This window comes from Vidua macroura, chromosome 17 (assembly GCF_024509145.1).
Source record: "Vidua macroura isolate BioBank_ID:100142 chromosome 17, ASM2450914v1, whole genome shotgun sequence".
Taxonomy (NCBI): Eukaryota; Metazoa; Chordata; class Aves; order Passeriformes; family Viduidae; genus Vidua; species Vidua macroura.
The window spans coordinates 6,122,737-6,140,268 of record NC_071587.1 but is presented as its reverse complement, the minus strand read 5'-3'; the positions used below and the strand labels follow the sequence as shown (position 1 = coordinate 6,140,268).

General features: G+C 54.4%; 2 protein-coding genes across 2 annotated transcripts in view; both read right to left on the bottom strand.

Moving 5' to 3' along the window:
- Positions 1 to 9,311: 9,311 nt before the first annotated feature.
- LOC128815968 (elafin-like) lies at positions 9,312 to 10,035 on the bottom strand. Its single transcript, XM_053993157.1, has 3 exons — positions 9,961 to 10,035; positions 9,646 to 9,807; positions 9,312 to 9,471 (listed from the first exon to the last, which is right to left on the bottom strand). Exons 1-3 carry the CDS (start codon positions 10,022 to 10,024, stop codon positions 9,467 to 9,469), a joined length of 231 nt encoding a protein of 76 aa, XP_053849132.1. The 5' UTR covers positions 10,025 to 10,035; the 3' UTR covers positions 9,312 to 9,466.
- Positions 10,036 to 14,756: 4,721 nt separating this feature from the next.
- The window catches only part of MATN4 (matrilin 4), a 15,540-nt gene continuing 12,764 nt past the window's right edge, over positions 14,757 to 17,532 (bottom strand). Inside the window, exons 8-11 of the mRNA XM_053993221.1 lie at positions 17,115 to 17,528; positions 16,618 to 16,770; positions 15,717 to 15,821; positions 14,757 to 15,549 (exon numbers count right to left, since the gene is read on the bottom strand). Coding sequence (XP_053849196.1) covers positions 15,491 to 15,549; positions 15,717 to 15,821; positions 16,618 to 16,770; positions 17,115 to 17,528 — 731 coding nt within the window. The 3' untranslated portion in view covers positions 14,757 to 15,490. The remainder of the gene's footprint in view (positions 15,550 to 15,716; positions 15,822 to 16,617; positions 16,771 to 17,114; positions 17,529 to 17,532) is intronic.

The following is a 17,532-nucleotide window of genomic DNA, read 5'->3' as shown; positions in this document are numbered from 1 at the left end:
ACACTGACACTGGTAAGCTGTGGCAGGAAAGGGTGACTCCCACTTTAAGGCTGTTTTACAGCGAATTGAGGTGTAAGGGCTGTTCCTTGGCACAGCTGTGTTTGCGATGGCGTTGGTAAAGCGCAGCTCCCCACGGCACGGGCCAGCCCTGTGCCCTCACTGCCACTCCTGAGCTAACCGGCAGTGATGTGGAGATGGGAACAAGCAGAAAATCAGGTCAGCTGGAAATGCCTCGCCATCTCTTCCTTTCATGTCTCCCCCCATCTTCCTCTCTTGAGGAAGGCAAGTCTCCGCCCGCCGAAGGCTGGGGAAGATTATGTCGATAACCACACGGCAAATCCTCCACGCAGGCACAAGGGGCAAAACCTCTTGCCGTGGTCTCTTCTGCAGTCTGGAAGCAAATCGCAGAGGCAGGGTGAGTCTGAAGCCAGCAGCCATTTCAGTGCTGCAGTGAGTCATCCCAAAAGGCGCTCAGCTTGTGGCAGCTCCCTTCCTTTCTTCTTTTTGCCTTTTTTTTTTTTTTAATAGCTGATGTAGCAATAAATTAAAAAATAGCAGGAAATACATATGAATATAGCATGTCTCCAGAGCTCCTCTAATTAAAAGAAAAATCTTCAAGCACTTTTGAGCCCCTTGGATATCTGTTGTGAAAGGCTGGAGCCGCTGGGTACCTGCCACGTGGGAGGGTGGGATAGAGCAGCGCACCTGCGAGTGCAGGGGGATCCACGGAGCTGGCGGCTGACAGGGGCTGATTAATGCCGGGGACATGAGCACAAAGCATTTCACAATTTGTCCTTTCCAGAGGGAAAGAGCTAAATTAGGGCAGATGCAAAAGCCTGGTCTTGTGTTTCTCAGTGGCAAAGACTTCATACTAAATACATGGGCTTTCCTTAATGCTGTTATTTCCTGGTGGTTTCTGTGCTCGCTGGTGCGTTTGTTCCCTGAGCTATGGGAGGGGGTTGCTTCAGCCAGAGGGGCTTGGGCTTTTCCTTCCCATGCCATTGGCTGTTCCCATTCTTGTGCTGTCAGCTGTCCCAGTTTCCATGCCTCTCCCTGGAGCCAGTTCATGGTTGGGGGGGGGGGGGCAGGAGAGAAAGCAAGCTGTGATGGCAGCATCCTCTGAGCAGGAGGAGAAAAATGGGGACACAAATTCCATGGGATTCCATCCCTACAACTCCCATCTTCCACCCAGAGCCACAGGGTGTCTGTAGATGCTGCTGACAGGGGGATATCAGCCTGCTCCATGCTGGAAATTAACTAGCTTCATTCAGTCTCTGGAGCCCTTGGACACACCTGCATATCCAGCCCCCTGCAGAAAGGTGATTTGTTGGAATCCATCTGCAGCAGGCCTGGGACAGGCTCTCAGTATGGCCTGCAATAGCCCATCCCTCTGACAGCCTGGAACTCTTCTGGACTTGAGTGTTACTGAGCTCACTGGGTGCCTGAGCCAGGAAAGATTAATGAACATTCACTGAACTTGCTGGGGACCTTGACTTGAGTTTGGACTCTGAAACTCTAACAGGAAACATGAGAAAATATGGAGAGTCGTACCAATGCAGTGGCTATTTTTTATAGAGATGGAGAGCCTCTGGTGAGGGAGCAGGGAGATGCTGCAGTGTAGGGTCAGGCATTTCAGAGCACTGATTTACTATCTGGCGAGTTCCCACATGCCCTGAGCATATGGATTGCCTCCATCTTACAGCAACCTGCAATCTCCACGTGCTGCATCCCCTCTGTCTCTGCTCCAAGTTGTCTCACCATCCTCCAAGACCCAGGACACATTACCAAAACTGAATTCATCAAAAACAAAGGCTCTTCCCAGGCTCATCATTAGCCTCTTGGAGCATCTCGGGCCAAGGCTTCCCATGGGCCAAGCCCTCTCCAGACCATTCCCAGCAGAGCCAGGAGCTGCCACAGGTAGGGATGCTGGCAGAAGGGCAGCATGGTGTCAGAGAAGAGGTTAATGTCAGGACTTGCTCTGTTCCCTGACACCCATCTTTGGTGTCAGGGTCAGTTTGGCCACACTTCATTTACCACTACAGAGAAAGCCACAAAACCCAGTCATCATGGCCATACTTGCACAGGCAGCATGGGCTCACTTCCTGGATTCTCTGCCAGGAGAGAGACAGGTGAAGATGGAAGCACAACTTTAACTGCAATTAAATCTTACAGTAGTGCAGGTAGAATGGTGCAAGTAACCAAGAGTGCAGCCGAGCTTTGACTCTCCGCAGGCTCGTGCAGTGAGGACACTTGCCCTGCATTTTGCTTTTGATAGCTCTGCACAGCCAAGACCATGGCCATGGTCATGGAGGGAGCCAGAGGTGGCCTCTGATTCCTGCCAGCAAGGCCAGGCTGGGTGGAGCCCCCACCTGCTGCACCGCACACAGAAATGCCTTATAAATTAGTATTTAGGAAAATTGGAAATCAGTCTTTTCATGCAATAAGGGGGTCAATTAAAGGGTGATTTCCCTGAGATTTATTTGATCCTGTGGATAATTTCATCCCACAGGTGAGGGCCCAGCACTGGTGGAAGTTAACCTGCCCTGAGGCTCTGCCTCTCCACCAGAGCTGGAGACAGAGAGTGGCCACTGGGTTTGGGGCTCTGCAGTCTCTGCCCAGCTGTGATGACACAGCTGAGAATTTCACAGCTATAAATTGCTGGTGAATTATCACTATGGTAGTTTTGCAGTTGGAAGTGCCCTGGTGGTTTGAGGCTCTGGGTGAACACCCTGCTCCCATTCCAGCTCTGCCTCCAGCTGCCTCTGTGCTGACAGGGATGAACACACAGGGACAACTACAGCTGGAGATCCTTGGGTGCAGGGAAGGGTCTGCTCTCCTGTCTCTGCAGGGATGTTGTCTTTCGGGCTCTCTGCAGAAGGTTCAGGCAGTGCTGAGGGTGGTGAGAGAGCTCTGCTCAGTCTTCTTGTCTTGAGGCTCTGAAGGATGCCGGGGACTTGCTAGCTTCCTCCATCCCATCTCTGCCTCTCCCTCCTTCAGACATCATCACAGCATGGGCAGGACCCCTCAGTCCAAGGAGGAAGATGTGGGGGTGGAGATGCTGGAGCACTGGGGAGTGGGGTGACGTGACAGCCAGGGCTACTGGGTGCCTCTGGGGGGCCAGACTGGCAGGGGACCCCCTAAGCCCCTCAGGTGCCCTTGGCAGCGGATCAGCCACGCTGTGGGTCTGTGGTTCAGGGCTGGTGACTCATTGCCAGCCTGGGAAGGCTGCAGAGCCACGGCAGCGGGGAGCAGGGTGTCTGACAGCTCCTGAGTCTCCTGATAGATATTCCTCTGCTGCTGCATGGAGAATCACTGCTGTCTCCATGTCAGAGCCCAGATTTGCTATGCTGGCTATGGATTTTTCCCTGCTGTACAGCCATCCTCGCTGCTTGGCACTAGAGTTTTGTAGTTTTGAGGGTTTTTACCAGGAATATTTGAGCAAGCTGCAGAGGAGAAGCCAAGGATGCAGGATGCATGTGGATGAGAGCTTGCTGGCTGAGTCTGGATGGCTGGGGCAGACACAGGCCCTTGCTCCTGCAATATGCACACAGGATTCCACCTTTCATTACCTTCTTCCACCACCTGCAATGTTGAGGGCACCCCTCATTCTTTCATTGATCCTGACAGAGTTCAGGGCTTGCCTTTCTTAGGCAGATTCAGGTACCAAGAGAGAACACATCTACCTTCTTTCCAAACTCTTGGAGCAGTGGAAGTAGCATTTGTGTCCCAAGAAGATGCCTGTTGGTTTGCTGGGATGCAGCATGGCATGCAGGCAGAAGCCCCGTTTGCCTGAGCCCCGGAAAGAGCCTCTTGATGACATTTCATGAAAGAATTTTTCTATTTTTAGAGGCCATCATGCCCAGAGGCAGGGAGTCAGTACAGGATTCCCAAGCTCTTGCAGAAAGCAGTTGTGCATCTCGGGATGCTCGGAGCAGCAGCCCTGGGGCTCATTAACACCATCGAGTCACAGGAGCTCCTGAAGCAGAAAGCTATTTGGGCATTTGGGCAGCAGTGCACTGCCTCTTTCGGTCTCTGCTGGGTCAGGCTCTGACCGTGCTGGGACCAAAGTGCTCCTCTGATTGGCACCACATCTCTGATCTGTGCCTCGAAGGTCCAAAGCTTCCCGTTCACCTGGCTGTGCAGGAACGCGACAGGGCGCTCTGCCGTGCTCTGCTTTTGCCCATCTCTCCCTGATTAATGTGAAATCCAGCCTCATGAATGATTCATGAAGCTTTATTTAGTCTAATGATTTCTGACATCCACTGCCTGGGAATAGCATTTTGGGACAGACCGTTTGCGACCAGCGAACTCCAGAAATAGGGAGCTGACGTTTATCCCATCTGAACGGGGAACATACAGAAGGGGAGGGAGGGGTTCAAGCAGCCCTGCCTCCTTCTCAGGGAATCACAGGTTGCTTCCTAATTAGCCAAATGTGTAGAAGCTAAATATTGATATCGTGTTGCGGTTCCCTGTGTCTTGCCATCACATTGCATGTTATTAACCTACATAATGTCAGGGAAAGGAGCATCTGTGTGTGCCTTGGCACAGGCAGGGCTGAAGAGACAGGAATTCCCCCATGCAACGCTGCTGGTGGGACCTGAAGGAGCTGGGAAATGGATTCCCTTCTGCAGATGGAGCTGGGAAGAGAGAGAAGCTCGTTGGGCTGCCCTATAGCATAAACATCCACACTTTTCTTCCTGAACACTTGGCTGTAGGGAGACACTGGTTTCAGCTGGGAGGGGCTCTCTGCAGGTGAGCAGCCCCATCTGGGAGGGGTGTGCAGGTACCTTTGGTCCTGTGCTGGTGGATTTGGGAGTGATGGTGAGTTTACAACCATGTGTGGGCCACAAGGTGGGATCTGTGCTGCAGTTTGATGAGTAAGCAGGGGCTGGTGCAGGGCTGGCATCTGTGGGAGCTGCTTTCCTCCCTGCAAACTGCTTCATGTGAGTCTCAGAGTGCTTCACCAGCCTTTACCAGAGCTGTTATTTGTGGAACATCCCAGCTGCTTGGCTGAACACAGACATCAGCCTCTCTGAGGGACTGTGGAAGGAGTGCCCTGCCGAGAGATGGGGCTACAGTGAGGGTAGGGATGATGGAGCCCAGCTGCCCTGCCTGCCATGGGACACAAGGAGGCCCAGCTGCCCTGCCTGTGCCACTGCCAGCCTCCTGCTGAGCCCTCACATGTGTCTTCATGCAGTGTGGCTTGCTGCACAGGAAGGAGATGTCTCCTTTCCTCTCTTTCTGCATGGGGAAAAGGATTGCTGGCATGTAGGGCTCTCTCAGCTACAGGGTGCCATTAGTGCCTCACCTTTTTTACCTTCTTTTTGGCTCCCTGGCTCAGGGAAGTCCTGCCAGCATCTGAAAGGCTTCCTGGGTGTGCACAACCTTGTGCAGCTGCAGCAAAAAGCATCCTGCTGAGGATTCCTGGTGGGATGGAGGGGGGATGGAGCCAAGCAGCTCAGCACAGCTCTGCTGCCTCTTGGCTGGGGCAGGCAGAGCTGTTCCCTGCCAGACAGAAGGCCTTCGTCACAAGCAGCTTGTGAGCTTTGGCAGCACTTTAGGCAGGAGAGAAATCACAGCGGGCTGCTCTGGCATCCCTCAGCCCTGGCTCCATCCCCTGCCAGCCCCCACAGCTCTGGGGCTCCCCACCGTGCAGGGGGCTGGGGCAGTGCACAGCTGGGGTGATGTGCCAGAGCCAGGCAGAAGGGACAGCTTCCATCCCTGCTCTAAAGGTGCCCTGGTGGCAGACACTGCCTCCCTCCACTCCGTAATTCCAGGGTTGCCCTCTGCCCTCCCAGCACGCTGCGAGCTGGTGTCCTGTATTGCTGCTCACTGGCCAGGGTGGGAGGGCACTGGGAAAGGTTACTGTAGGATCCTGGCCATGTAAGACAAAGCACTCCTGTGTCTTCAGAAAGAAAGTGCTGGAGGGCATCAGCTGGTGTGAGACAGCTCTGGCCCAGGCCACTCTCTCCCTGCCACTGGAGAGGGTCTAGGTGCAGGTGAGGAGCTGAGTTTGTATAAACCATCCCACAGACAAAAGAGCAGAGTGAATTCGTACATTTGTTAGCCTTTAACTGTGAGGATGGTTTGTTTTTCTGCAGAGGTGTGTGTCTATTCCTTTTATGGTGGGGAACAGAATGCTATTGACTCCTTTTCCCTCCTGGAATATCACTGCCCCTCAGCAGGAATGAGGAAGGCTGTGCACAGCTCCTGACCATGGGCAGAGCTGCTGCTGAGTGGATCTGCTCTGCCCAGGGTATTTTCTCCTCTGGAACTAATGTGATTGCTGAGATCCTGCTGGGACTACAGATTCCTACTCCTAGGCCAGGCTAGCTAAATAACCCTCCCCTTTCCAAGGTTGTCAAAGCTGTAGTAATTCTTATTAGGCTGGTTTGAATAATCTCTTGAAAAGGTCTCACATCACCATTGAGAACCAAACTGTTCTGTATTCAGACCCCAACCACCCAGTCTTCTGGGCCAGACCATAATGTACGCAGGGGGAGGCTCAAGAAAATATTAAAGATGGTCTGCAGTGCTGTGGGTGAGACCTGACTTCTCCATCCTCTGTCCTGTGTACATTTCAGAGTGGAACAAAGGACTTTGAGTGGAGAAAGGATGCTCTGTGATGCTGATGGATCCCTGGGCAGACACTCTGGATTCCATCCCCTGGGATGTTGGGGAGTGTTGGATGTTTCCTTTGGGAATTGTCCAAAAGTGACTGGCCTGAAAACCTTTGCTTTGAGGGAAGATGGAGTAAGCCAGACCTGCTGCCCACCCTGCAGTGGTGCTGCTGCTGTGATGTGCCATGATGGATGCTTCTGACTCAAAGCTGGGCCCTTGGGTGCAGCCTTTGTTCACATTCCCAGCACCAGACCTGGTGAGCCTGTCCCAGGAGAAGTCCTGAGTCCTGAGCCCCCAGGCAGAGAAAATTAACACCTTCCTCTCCAGGCTGCTCTGGCCTTGGGCAAACAGGTGATGTGGGAAGAATCTCTCTGGCAAAACACTCACTGCTTTTCCCATTGTCTTGCTGGCACCTACCTAGGACAAAGAGGGAAATTCCCTTCCTCCCCAGAGACCTGAATCAAAGGATTTCAGCCAATGCACACTGCTAGGAGCTTGCCACAGTCAGCGATCCTGACCTCTGTGTGTTTTGGTGCACTGCCCAGCTCCTCCCAGGTGGGTGCTGTTCCATGGAGGGGGTAGAGGTGAGCCTAATCCAGTGCTGGAAGCTCCCCAGGCTCCCCAGCAGAGCTGGTGATAGCTGGAAATGCTGTGCCCGGGAGGCAGGGACCTGTGCCTGGGAAGAGAAAGGCAGAGGATTTGTTGACACCGCTGCAGGTGGAGGCACAGTCGGTGCATTGCCTCTGGGATTTCTGACTTGCACGGCTCCAAAACAGAAAGCAGCAGGACTGAGACAGACTAGATGTCCCCAGAGCATCCTCTGGCCCAAAGTCACGTCCTCCTGCCTTTCTGGGCCAGCAGCTGGGTGACAGTGGTGACATGAGCAAAGCTGTCTCAGAGCAGGTAGAGGGACCTCTCACAGGGAGATCTGGAGGCCTCAGGCAGCAGGTTTTGGGAGGATGAGCCCTTCCTGCCATTTCCTTGTGTCTGCAGAGGAGCTGCTGCCCTGGGCACGGCATCCATAAGGTTATGCAGGGCCAGCTGAGAGGCACCCCATGCCTGGAGCTCTGTGCTTAATCAAACCAATTAGCAATCTAATCTTGTTAACAAACCAAGATAATTGCAGCATTATCAAATTAGCCAGCTGTATGGAAATGCCTGCTTAATAGCTGATAATAGCTGGTGCTGACGGAGGAGGAGGGCTGTGATCTGTGACTAAGGACCGCGGGAGGTGCAATCAGGCTGCTCTGCCCTGGCTGCCGCCAGCCCCGTGCGGGATGCGGGGATGGCTGCGGGAGCGCCGGGGCTCAGCCTCTCTCAGCCCACGGCTTGTGTGGCACAGCTCTCCCTGTGCAGAGGGCTCGGCTGCTGTCAGGGAGAGATTTCCCCTGCGAGGACCCTACACTGGGCAGAAGCAATGTCTGATTTTACACTGAGTTTGGCTGATGAGCTCCCAGTTCTTGTTTTGCCTGTCCCTGCTGGATCACCGGGCGTTTCCAGCCTCCCCAGCGCCGCATGAGCTCTCCGCTTCTCTCAGCCCTCCCACGGCCAGGCTAAGCAGAGTTGGTTTTTTCACCATAGGACTTCCTCCTTCTCAGTCAGAGTAATTTCTGAGTCTTGCCTCCTTCCAGTTGCTCCACAGAGAAGAGGTCACCTACATAGATGTGACCATAGAAGGACTCGCTCCAGCAGATGCTCTCCCCAGTCTTGGCCAGGAAGCTTCCAGCATCTCCCATGGACCATGCAAGGAGGAAGCCAGAGTCTTCATCCTGCCGTGTTTGTGGGTGGTTTAAAATCTGGCCAGCGGGTGCTTTGCTCGTGCCTGGCCATGGGGATCATTAGCCCAGCTTTTACACAGCAGCAGCTCCTCTCTGTTCCCTCGGTGTGTGCAGACAGACCAAGCTCCTCCCCAATCTGGGCTGGGACTGGTTGTTGAGAATGGGACATTCTCAGCAAGCCTGGCATCAGCAGTGGGCAGGGGAGGGCTGGCAGACCCCTCTGAGCATTAGGCTGGGTGATGCTCTGCCCCTGCGGTGGATGGTGGCAGTGCCTGGTTCTGCCACTGCACGGAGGCCAGCAGGTCCCTCAGGCTGCACACACTCTCTTCTGCTGATCTTTCTTGGCATATCCTGAAGTTTTGTCCCCAGCACTCAGCTGTACAAAAATTACAGGAGCCCCTTGGAGCTATGATTTTATTGCCCTGGCTTGAGGCTTTCCCAGGCAAGATTCTTCAGCTGAATTTTCCCCACCAGCTCGGGTTCAGTGAGGGGTTCAGCACCACTTGGGGTTTGGGTCTGTGTAACCCCCTCCTCTGCTCTCCAGATGAGCCCCAAGTAGAGTGTTCATAGGGAGGCTCTGCCTTCTGTGTCCCCCTGGGCAGGCAGGGTCAGTCCCCTTCCACAGCCCTGTCCAGCTCTGGAGGACACACTGCTCTCCAGAGCCCCTTGCTGCCTTCCGAAAGCAACCTGGCATGTTTTGGTCCAGTCCCTTCCCATTGCTCTCCCCTCCTGGAGCCTGTGTGGATGGATTTTGTCCCCCAAGTCTGCCCCTAACCACATTGCAGGTGTGAAGCCAGATTGTTTTCATCGTCTTTCCCCCGAAGAAGGAATTCTGAGGTGAAAGCAGCAGTGGGACTGTCTGCCAGGATGGAGAGAGGAGGTGGGGAAAGGAGTCACACGTCACAAACGCCCTTAGGAAAAGCCTTTTTTATTTGTTAAAAGAGCAGTGAGGGAGAGAGGAAGCGGGTGGCACAGAGCACAGTGCAGCAGCTGTCACGGAGTGATCCTGGAGCTGAGCTGGGATGGGAATGCTGAGATGACCCTCAGTGTATCGTGGAAGCCGGAGCTCACACTGGGAAAGGGAGAGAAAGAAAGATGCTGGGTCTGCTGTTCACCCCAGCCCACCGTCAGTCACCCCACCAGCCTGACGGGGGGCTCTGGCAGCTGGGCACAGCCCCCTGCCCAGAGCCACCTCATCAAGCCCAGCTCTGCTGCCCGTGAGCAGGCGGGGCTCCGGAGCTCCTACCGTAGGAGACGGGGATGGAGGGCGGCTTGGAGATGCACTTCATCCCGCAGAAGGACCGGCAGCACTTCTTGCCGCGGGGGCAGTGCCGGTCGATGAGGCACTGGTTCGGCGGGTTGTGCATGGCGCAGGTGAAGCGGACGGGCGGGCAGGACCAGGCGCTGCCTGCAGGAGGAGGGACTGGTTGGCTCCAGGGCAGCTGAGGGGCACCGGGCAGATGCTGCCCGGCAAACACCCCTCTCCCCTCCCACATAAACATGGCTCCTTCGCCGCACCTGAGCTTTTCCTCCCCGTCCCTTATCCTCGGACATCTCCTACCTGTTGGCAGTTCTGCCCAGAGGATGAGCATCCCCACCAGGAGGAGGGCGGCCACCGCCTTCATGCTGCCGTGTCCCTGAGAGGTGCGAGTGTGAGAAGTGGGGGACGCCAACATTTAAACCCTTGGGGAGGAGGGGTGTGGGGAGCGGGGCTGGGCACGTGCCAATGTTTGTACCTTTTTCCTCTGCCTGTTGCATTGTGTTTTCCAGAAAAGCCTTTTGCGCAAGGTTCAAATGTGATTGGTTGCTCAAAAAGCAGCTACTGCATTGCACAACTGACCCCTGCAGCCACACCTGGGGCTGAGGGACAAGCCAAGGGGAGATGTGCCAGGGCATTGTCCACCCTGGCAGGCAGTGGAGCTGCTTTCTCCTGGGCAGGTATCTTCTCCAGGTATCCTTTTTCAGGAGAAACCCTTGTGGTGACTGTGTTTTCCTCTGGAGGTCTGTTAAATGGGTTTCCCTCTGTACTTTGCTTGCACGTGGTCCTGCAAACCAAACCTTACAGCATGATCCAAATCAGCATGACACTGACAGTGCCTTCCCAGGAATGATCCTTCAAGTTTTTTCCCAGAGGTACCTTGCCCTAGCCCCAAATCCTCCTGCCCTACTGGGAGTATAAGTTGGTGTAGGGAAAACAGCTTTGGCTTAGCCCAAGGTGAGTCCTTCTCAAGCTCTGGGGGGGGGTCACCTGAACCCCAGTGTCTTCTCTGGTGGCTTCTGCCATACAGGAAGCAGGCTGGTGCTGGAAGAAAGTGGCTGACCCCTCTGGGGTAGGATAACCCACTCCTTATAGACCTGTCATCAGCCATGATGCAGCACAAGGACAACTTGTCTGAGCCCTAACTCTTGACGTCTGTAGGGATTAGGGGCTGTATCCCTTGTTTGGATGGCAAAGGTTCCACCACCCATTTCTCCCTCCCAAGGAAATTGTAACCCTGCCCTGGCCTCCAAGTAAATCTGTTTTCTTTAGGTGCCCTTGGGCAATGGGAAGTTACTGCATTTCCCACTGATTGGTCAATGTCCCACTCAGCTTGCGTAAGGGGTTCCTGAAATATTTCTGTGGGACTTCTGTGGCTGGCAGGAGCCCAAGCTGTCCTGGAAATGTGCTCTGGGAATGCCTGGGTAGGGAAAGGCTCCCACAGCCAACCTCCCCCAGTCCTGCAAAGGGCAGCCCCTGATCTCACAAGCAGGCAGGGACAAAGAGCAGCAAAAGCCCAGTATCACCTCTACATGCTCTGTGCAGCCCCTGAACACCCCCAGAACTTCACTGATCCAGCCCCTGGAGCTGCCACTTTCCATCCAGGGCACGGTGAGTGTCCCACTGTGTCCTTTCCTGCTCAGACTTCTGTTCTCAAGTCACAACAGGCCCCGTTAACTTGACTTCAACTAACCTGATATCTGTTAATTATTGTCCAATTTCCCTGTTGACTCTGTGGCTGCATTTAGCTCTTTGTGAAGTCATTTATTAAATAACATGCAAAAAGATTTTCTGGCCTGTGCACCAACAATGTAGCACTTTTAATGAGGAATACAAGCACTGGAATAATTTTTAAGCAATCCATTGCCATTCAGCTGCTGTTGGGGCTGGAGAGGACATTGCTGTGCTCCCAGCTGGTGCCAGAATCTGGCTGAGGTCGTGCTTGGACTTATGCCTCCAAGGGAGGAGAAAATATCAAAGACCAAGGCTTGGACTAAGCTGCAGAGAATATGGGAGGGATGAGGGAGGGAAAGAAATTCACCTGAAGAACATTCTATAGTGCTTTATTCACAGCAGGGGGGAAAGTGTGAACTGTTTTTGTCACAAACCTGCATGAAACAACCAGGACCCAGCATTTCTGGGCACAGGATTGCCTGCAGTCCTCATGTTGCATTCTGTTACCTGTGCAGCACCCATTGCCCCAGCACTCCCCAGAGCAGTCCCCATCCCACACGGCTCATGCTCTTCTCCATGAAAACCACTTTGTTCCCCTCCTTCCCAAGCTGCAAGGCCCCAGTTGTGCAATGTTTGGGGTGTTGTGGCAGATGCTGCTTTCTCCCAGCCAGAGCAAGGCTCTGCAGTTTGTATTCCCTGGGAAGGGAAAGGAGGGAGACCAGCAGCCCCTGATCCCCCAACCTTACCCGGGTGCACAAAGCACCCCAGGAACAGCTTGTGCCCCACCAGGTGATGCAAAGCATTCAGCCTGATGATGAGATCCATCCATCCATCCATCCATCCATCCATCCATCCATCCATCCATCCATCCATCCATCCATCCATCCCTGGCCGGCTCATGGCTCAGGAAGCTCCCCCCAGCCCCGGTGCCCGGGAGGAGAGGGTGGCCGCAGCCCAGCCTCACCCTCCCAGCGCTGGTGTCTGGTGCCACCTAGTGAAGTGTCATTGATGAGGCTCTGCAGGACCACGCAGGCTCGGCCCCGATCCCAGATGGAATCTCACGGGAATGAACCCTGTGGGAGCTGCCTCTACAAATACAAAGTGTGTACAGACCTCTAAGTGGGACCTGCTCTGTGCACAGATACCCCCAACCCAGCACTGCCAGACACTTCCAGCCCAGAGCAAGAGAAAACCACAAATTAGAAATGCAGTCTGTAGCCAACGCAAAACAAAAGAGGGCAGGAATGTGAAAAAATTGAGATTTTTTGGTCCTAGAAGAGCCACAAGTTTCCTGTTCCTGTTGTAACACGTGTATTTCACTTGTAATAATCCCTATAAAAACAACAAACTATAAAACATATTTACATAAGAATATATATAACAATTATGTATGAAACATATTTACAAAAGACAACAACACTTTCTAAAATATATATACAGAAGACTACTGAAGAACACTCTACATATATCCAGAAGAATGGCATCCCTGCCCGGCACCTCCATCAGTCCTGGAAGAAAAGCAAGCGACACGGTCACCCCGGTCAGGCACAGAGGGCTGTTCCCTGTGCCCCCAGGCTGGGACACGCTGGCAGAGCGGGACTCTGCTGCCAGCACTGAGCCTGGCTGGGGCTGAGGGCAGGGCCCCAGGCAGTGGGACCCAAAGGGTGGCCCAAAGCAAGCACAGGGTGGTGCTTGTGCCACCAGAAGCCAGGGCCCCCCCCCGGGCACCGTGTCCCTGAGCGGGGCCACCCAGCCCAGCCCCAGCCTGGCAGCAGGGGACCCACCCTGCCTGTGGGCAGGGCACAGCCAGCACCTGCCTGTCCTGCTGCTGGGCTGGGTCTTCACCCCAAGACCATGTCCTCCTCCTCCTCACCTTTCTCATCCACTTCCATGTCTTCAACATAATCCTCCACATCCACCTCCATCTCTTCCTCCATCTCCTCCTCCACATCCACCTCCATTACTTCATCTCCATTCTCTTCAACATCTATGGCCATACTCTCTTCTCTATCAATCTCCACATCGATTTCCATCTCCTCCTCAGTGTCTGTGGCAGCCTGCACAGGGAGCAAAACCTCACAGTGGGGTCCCTGTCCCACACCATCCCCACAGAGCTCCAGCCCACCCAGGCAGTTCAGAGGTTTCCACCTCCATGGAATGGCACTGTACCTTCACTGGGACAAAAGTGAGCATCCTGCACGGATGGGTGGCAAGATCCAGGCAGCAGGAACCACTCAGGACTGATGACAATGTCAGGGACTTGGTGACAGAGATACTCTCAAAGTGGGATGAAGGTGAGGCGGTGGGGCCAATGGTTGGTTGCTGCTATCAGCTGTTCCAGCCCTTTTCTGTAAGTTTCAGCTGAGCATTTCCTGTTTGAGCTCTGCTGCGTGCGGTCTAGGAAATGTACCATCCTGTTTGGTTTGCCTTGGAATGGACCCTGAAGATCAAACCTGAGCTACCTCCCACCAGACCAGACAGAGTCCTGTCCCCCTGGCCTTGGATGTTCCTAGGGATGGGGCATCCACAGCTTCTGTGCACAGCCTGGGCCTGTGCCTCACCCCCCCTCAGTATAAAAAAACCAGCTTCATTTTAACCCAGATCAACCTCTTGCAGCTGAAAGTCATCCCCTCTTCTCCTCCCACCACAGACCCTGTTGAACACTCTGTCCCCCTCTTTCCTATGGGACCCTTCAAGCCCTTCATGGCTGCAGTGAGGCCCCTCCATGGCCCTCTCTTCTCCAGGCTGAGCAGCCCCAACTCTTTCAGCCTTTCCTCACAGCAGAGGGACTCCAGCCCTTGCAGCACCTCCATGGCCTCCTCTGCACTCACTCCAAGAGCTCCAGGTCCTTCCTGTGCTCAGGACCCCAGAGCTGGAGGCAGGGATGGGTTCTGGGGGGGCTGCAGCTTCATGGGGAGCTGCAGCTTCAAAGGGGAATTTTGTGTTATGCCCTGAAAGGAAGTAAATGCACTCTTGTGCTGAGGGATAAAAAGAACGTAGACTGCCCCGAGCAGAGTCCTGCTGTCAGGGGTGTTTCTTTGTGAAGTCTGCAGGGATCCATCAGGAGCAGATCCCGGGTGTCCCTTTGCCTCAGCACCTGCCCCAGAGCAGCCCAATGGCCACCTTGGCCAGGCTGTGGGTCCATGCCCAGCTCAGCTCTCAGCTCCCTGTGCTCCCACAAGCAGAGGCTCCAAAGCAAGCCCTGCCCATGGGGACACGGGGTCCGTGCCACACTGGCTCCCTCCAGCTGAGGCCAGGCCTGCAGCACCCTGGGGTGCTTCAGAACAAAGATTTCCCCAAAGGATTTCTGGATCCTGGGGACAGGAGCTGATGCAAAAGCCAGAGACTCCACTTCTGACACAGAGGTACATCTGTCACCCTGCAGCCCAGCTGAAAGGAGAGGGACATGTCATACAAATCTTCAGGGTGTTTATTGTCAGAATAGAAATTCCTTTATATAAAACAAGAGTTTAAAAATAGCACTAACCCTGCTCTGAAAATTAAATATACATATATATATACACACACATAGATACTGATAGAAAGAATAATTAACCATTTTGCTATGTGATTATAAAACCAAACAAGATTAATACCAATTTCCAAACTATTCTGCCAAACCAGGGCAAAGGGATCTAAGAATTCCTGCCGCCCATCTTCCCATGAGAGCCCACCTGGGCACCGTGCTGGGAGCCAGCTGGGCATCAGGCATCCCCTGTGCTGCCTGCACCACCCAGCTGTCCTTGCCCCACCACTTGGCAGCAGAGACAACAGAAGCTCTCAGGGTGACACCACTGTAGGTTTTTTCTCTTGCAAAGCAGTCTGCCAGGGTCCAGGGGGACTGTGCCATCCCAGTCACTCTGGGGGACACCAGGTGCCATGCCTGTCCAGTGACCAGCCTGCCCACATAGTTGCTCTCCCTCATCCCAGACCTGCCAAGGAACAACAACTCAACCCCTCAGCTTTGCAGCAGGGGCTTTGTTCAAATTCCTTTTTGTGTGTTTTTAGGATTTTTAGGTTTTTTAAGTACAGTCCCCTGGGGATTTTGCAATACAAGAACAAACACTGATGCTTTACGATAACCTAGCAATAACAATGTCATGTAGCTACTGTACATCCATCCCCGTGCCCCGCCGAGCACTGCAGCCCTCTGCCAGGATCACTTCTTGTTGGCAATCTGCTTTTCCAAGTCTTCAAGTCTGGCTGTCATCTGAGCAAGTGAACGTGCTAAGGAAACAGCGTGATCCACACAGTCTGCTGGGCAAAGGGCTTCATCCCCTTAAAAGAGCCTAAAATTTCCCCCTCCCATTTACCTACCCCTCCCTCCCCCATGTGTACTCTGTCCTCAGCACCCTGACAAGCCCAGGCATCACCCCAAAGGATATTTTTCTCGGTCAGGCTCTGCAGGATGGCCACGGTGTTGGTCTGGAACTGCACCAGTGCCTCGCATTCGCACGGGCTGCGGATCTCCGTCTCCCCTTTGCCCTCCTCTGTGACGGGGGGTTTGGCTGCAGTCAGACCATGGCCCCACGGTGCCCGCTCTCCCTTGCTCCCACACAGGTCCCTTGTCCCTGCAGCCACCCACTGGGGCGCAGGGCTCTCCCCACCATTTTTCCCCCTTCTTTCAGCCTCTCTGCTTTCTGTCAGGTTGCCCTGCTGATCCAGCAAGCTCTCTGCCAGGCATCCCACAGAGCTGTCACACGCGTGGTCACAGTGTGCCAAGGACAGCCAGTGCTGAGCTCCACTTTGCCTTCAAGCTGGGGTGGGGCAGGGGGCATGTTGACTCCGTATCTGCAGCCCTGTGGGGATCTCAAGGGCACTGGGGAGACCCAGCCTGTCCCTGGGCAGGGAGACCCTCACAGTAACCCAGCAGCAGCAGAAGCACAGATCTGAACGAGGTACACAAGTCTGAACAAGGTGCACAGGCCACCTTCAGAGCATCCCGCAAGGCAGAGTGCCACTCCCAAATTCTGCCCATGCAATGGTAGAGGGGGGGTTAAGCACATTAATACTTTTTTATTAACCCCTCCTTTAATTAATTAAGTTTTTTTATTAATTCCCTCAGCTTCACCTTCTCCTCTTCCAAATCCCTCCCAGAGACCCACATCTACACCCACAACAGACTGAAGAGATCCTGTGACAGTCTAGGCTCACACCAGCCCTGCTCAGCCTTGGGGTACTTGACACAGGGTGACAAACTCACAAACCACCCCGCTGGCTCTGTGGGGACAGAAGGGCCTTCCCTGGCTTGGGGTCAAGTCCCCTGGTGTGGCCAGGAGCACCCACCTGGGCAGATGTTCAGGGAGAAGTTCTCCACAAGGTGGGTCATGGTGGTGAAGTCTGCTGAATAGGAGAAGTGCTGCTCCACTGGCTCGGAGGCGATCGCTCTCAGTTCTTCTTCCACAGCTTTTCCGACACCCACGGCAAACATGACAATCCCTGCGTGGCAAGGACAGATCCTGAGCACTGCGCTGGCCACCCCGCAGCAAGCAGCCCCAACCCAGAGGGAGCAAAGGCAACGATGTAGGATTTTCTCTGGGCTTCCCAAATATGCAGCAGGAATTTGGGAAGGACAGGCAGGAGTGTGGCAGCACTGTGGTGGTGGAGGCTGCTGCATGAAGGATGCTGCTCAGAGCACCCTGTGGCCACAACAGAGCACATCTGCCGTGGGATGCAGCTCCCCAAGGCTGGATGCTGCAGCTTTTCCCTGAGACAGTCACACCAAGGAACCATCCCAGGATGCCCAAAACACTGCAATTTGAGGTTCCCAACCCCCCCTGCACCTGATTCCTTTGCTCTTCTGGCCCATTCGGAGATGTCATCCTGGGAGCGTCCATCCGTGAAGACCAGCCCGATTCTGGGGATGTTGTGGGAGAGAGGCCTGGCACCTTCCAGCTCAGAGAAGCTGTGCTCCACCATGTGCTTGAGGGCCAGGCCTGTCATGGTGCCTTTCTCCATGTACTCCACATCCATCACCGCCTTCTTGATCTCATCCGCGCTGTGGTACTTGTTGAGGGGGAACTCGGTGCGCACGCGACTGGAGTACTGCACCAGCCCCACCCGCGTGCCGTGGGGGGACACCTCCAGCAGGTCCACGATACGGTTCACAAACTGCTTCACCAGCTCAAAGTTCTGGGGCCGCACGCTCTTGGAACCATCGATCACCATCACAAGGTCGACATGCCCAGCTCCACACTCTGC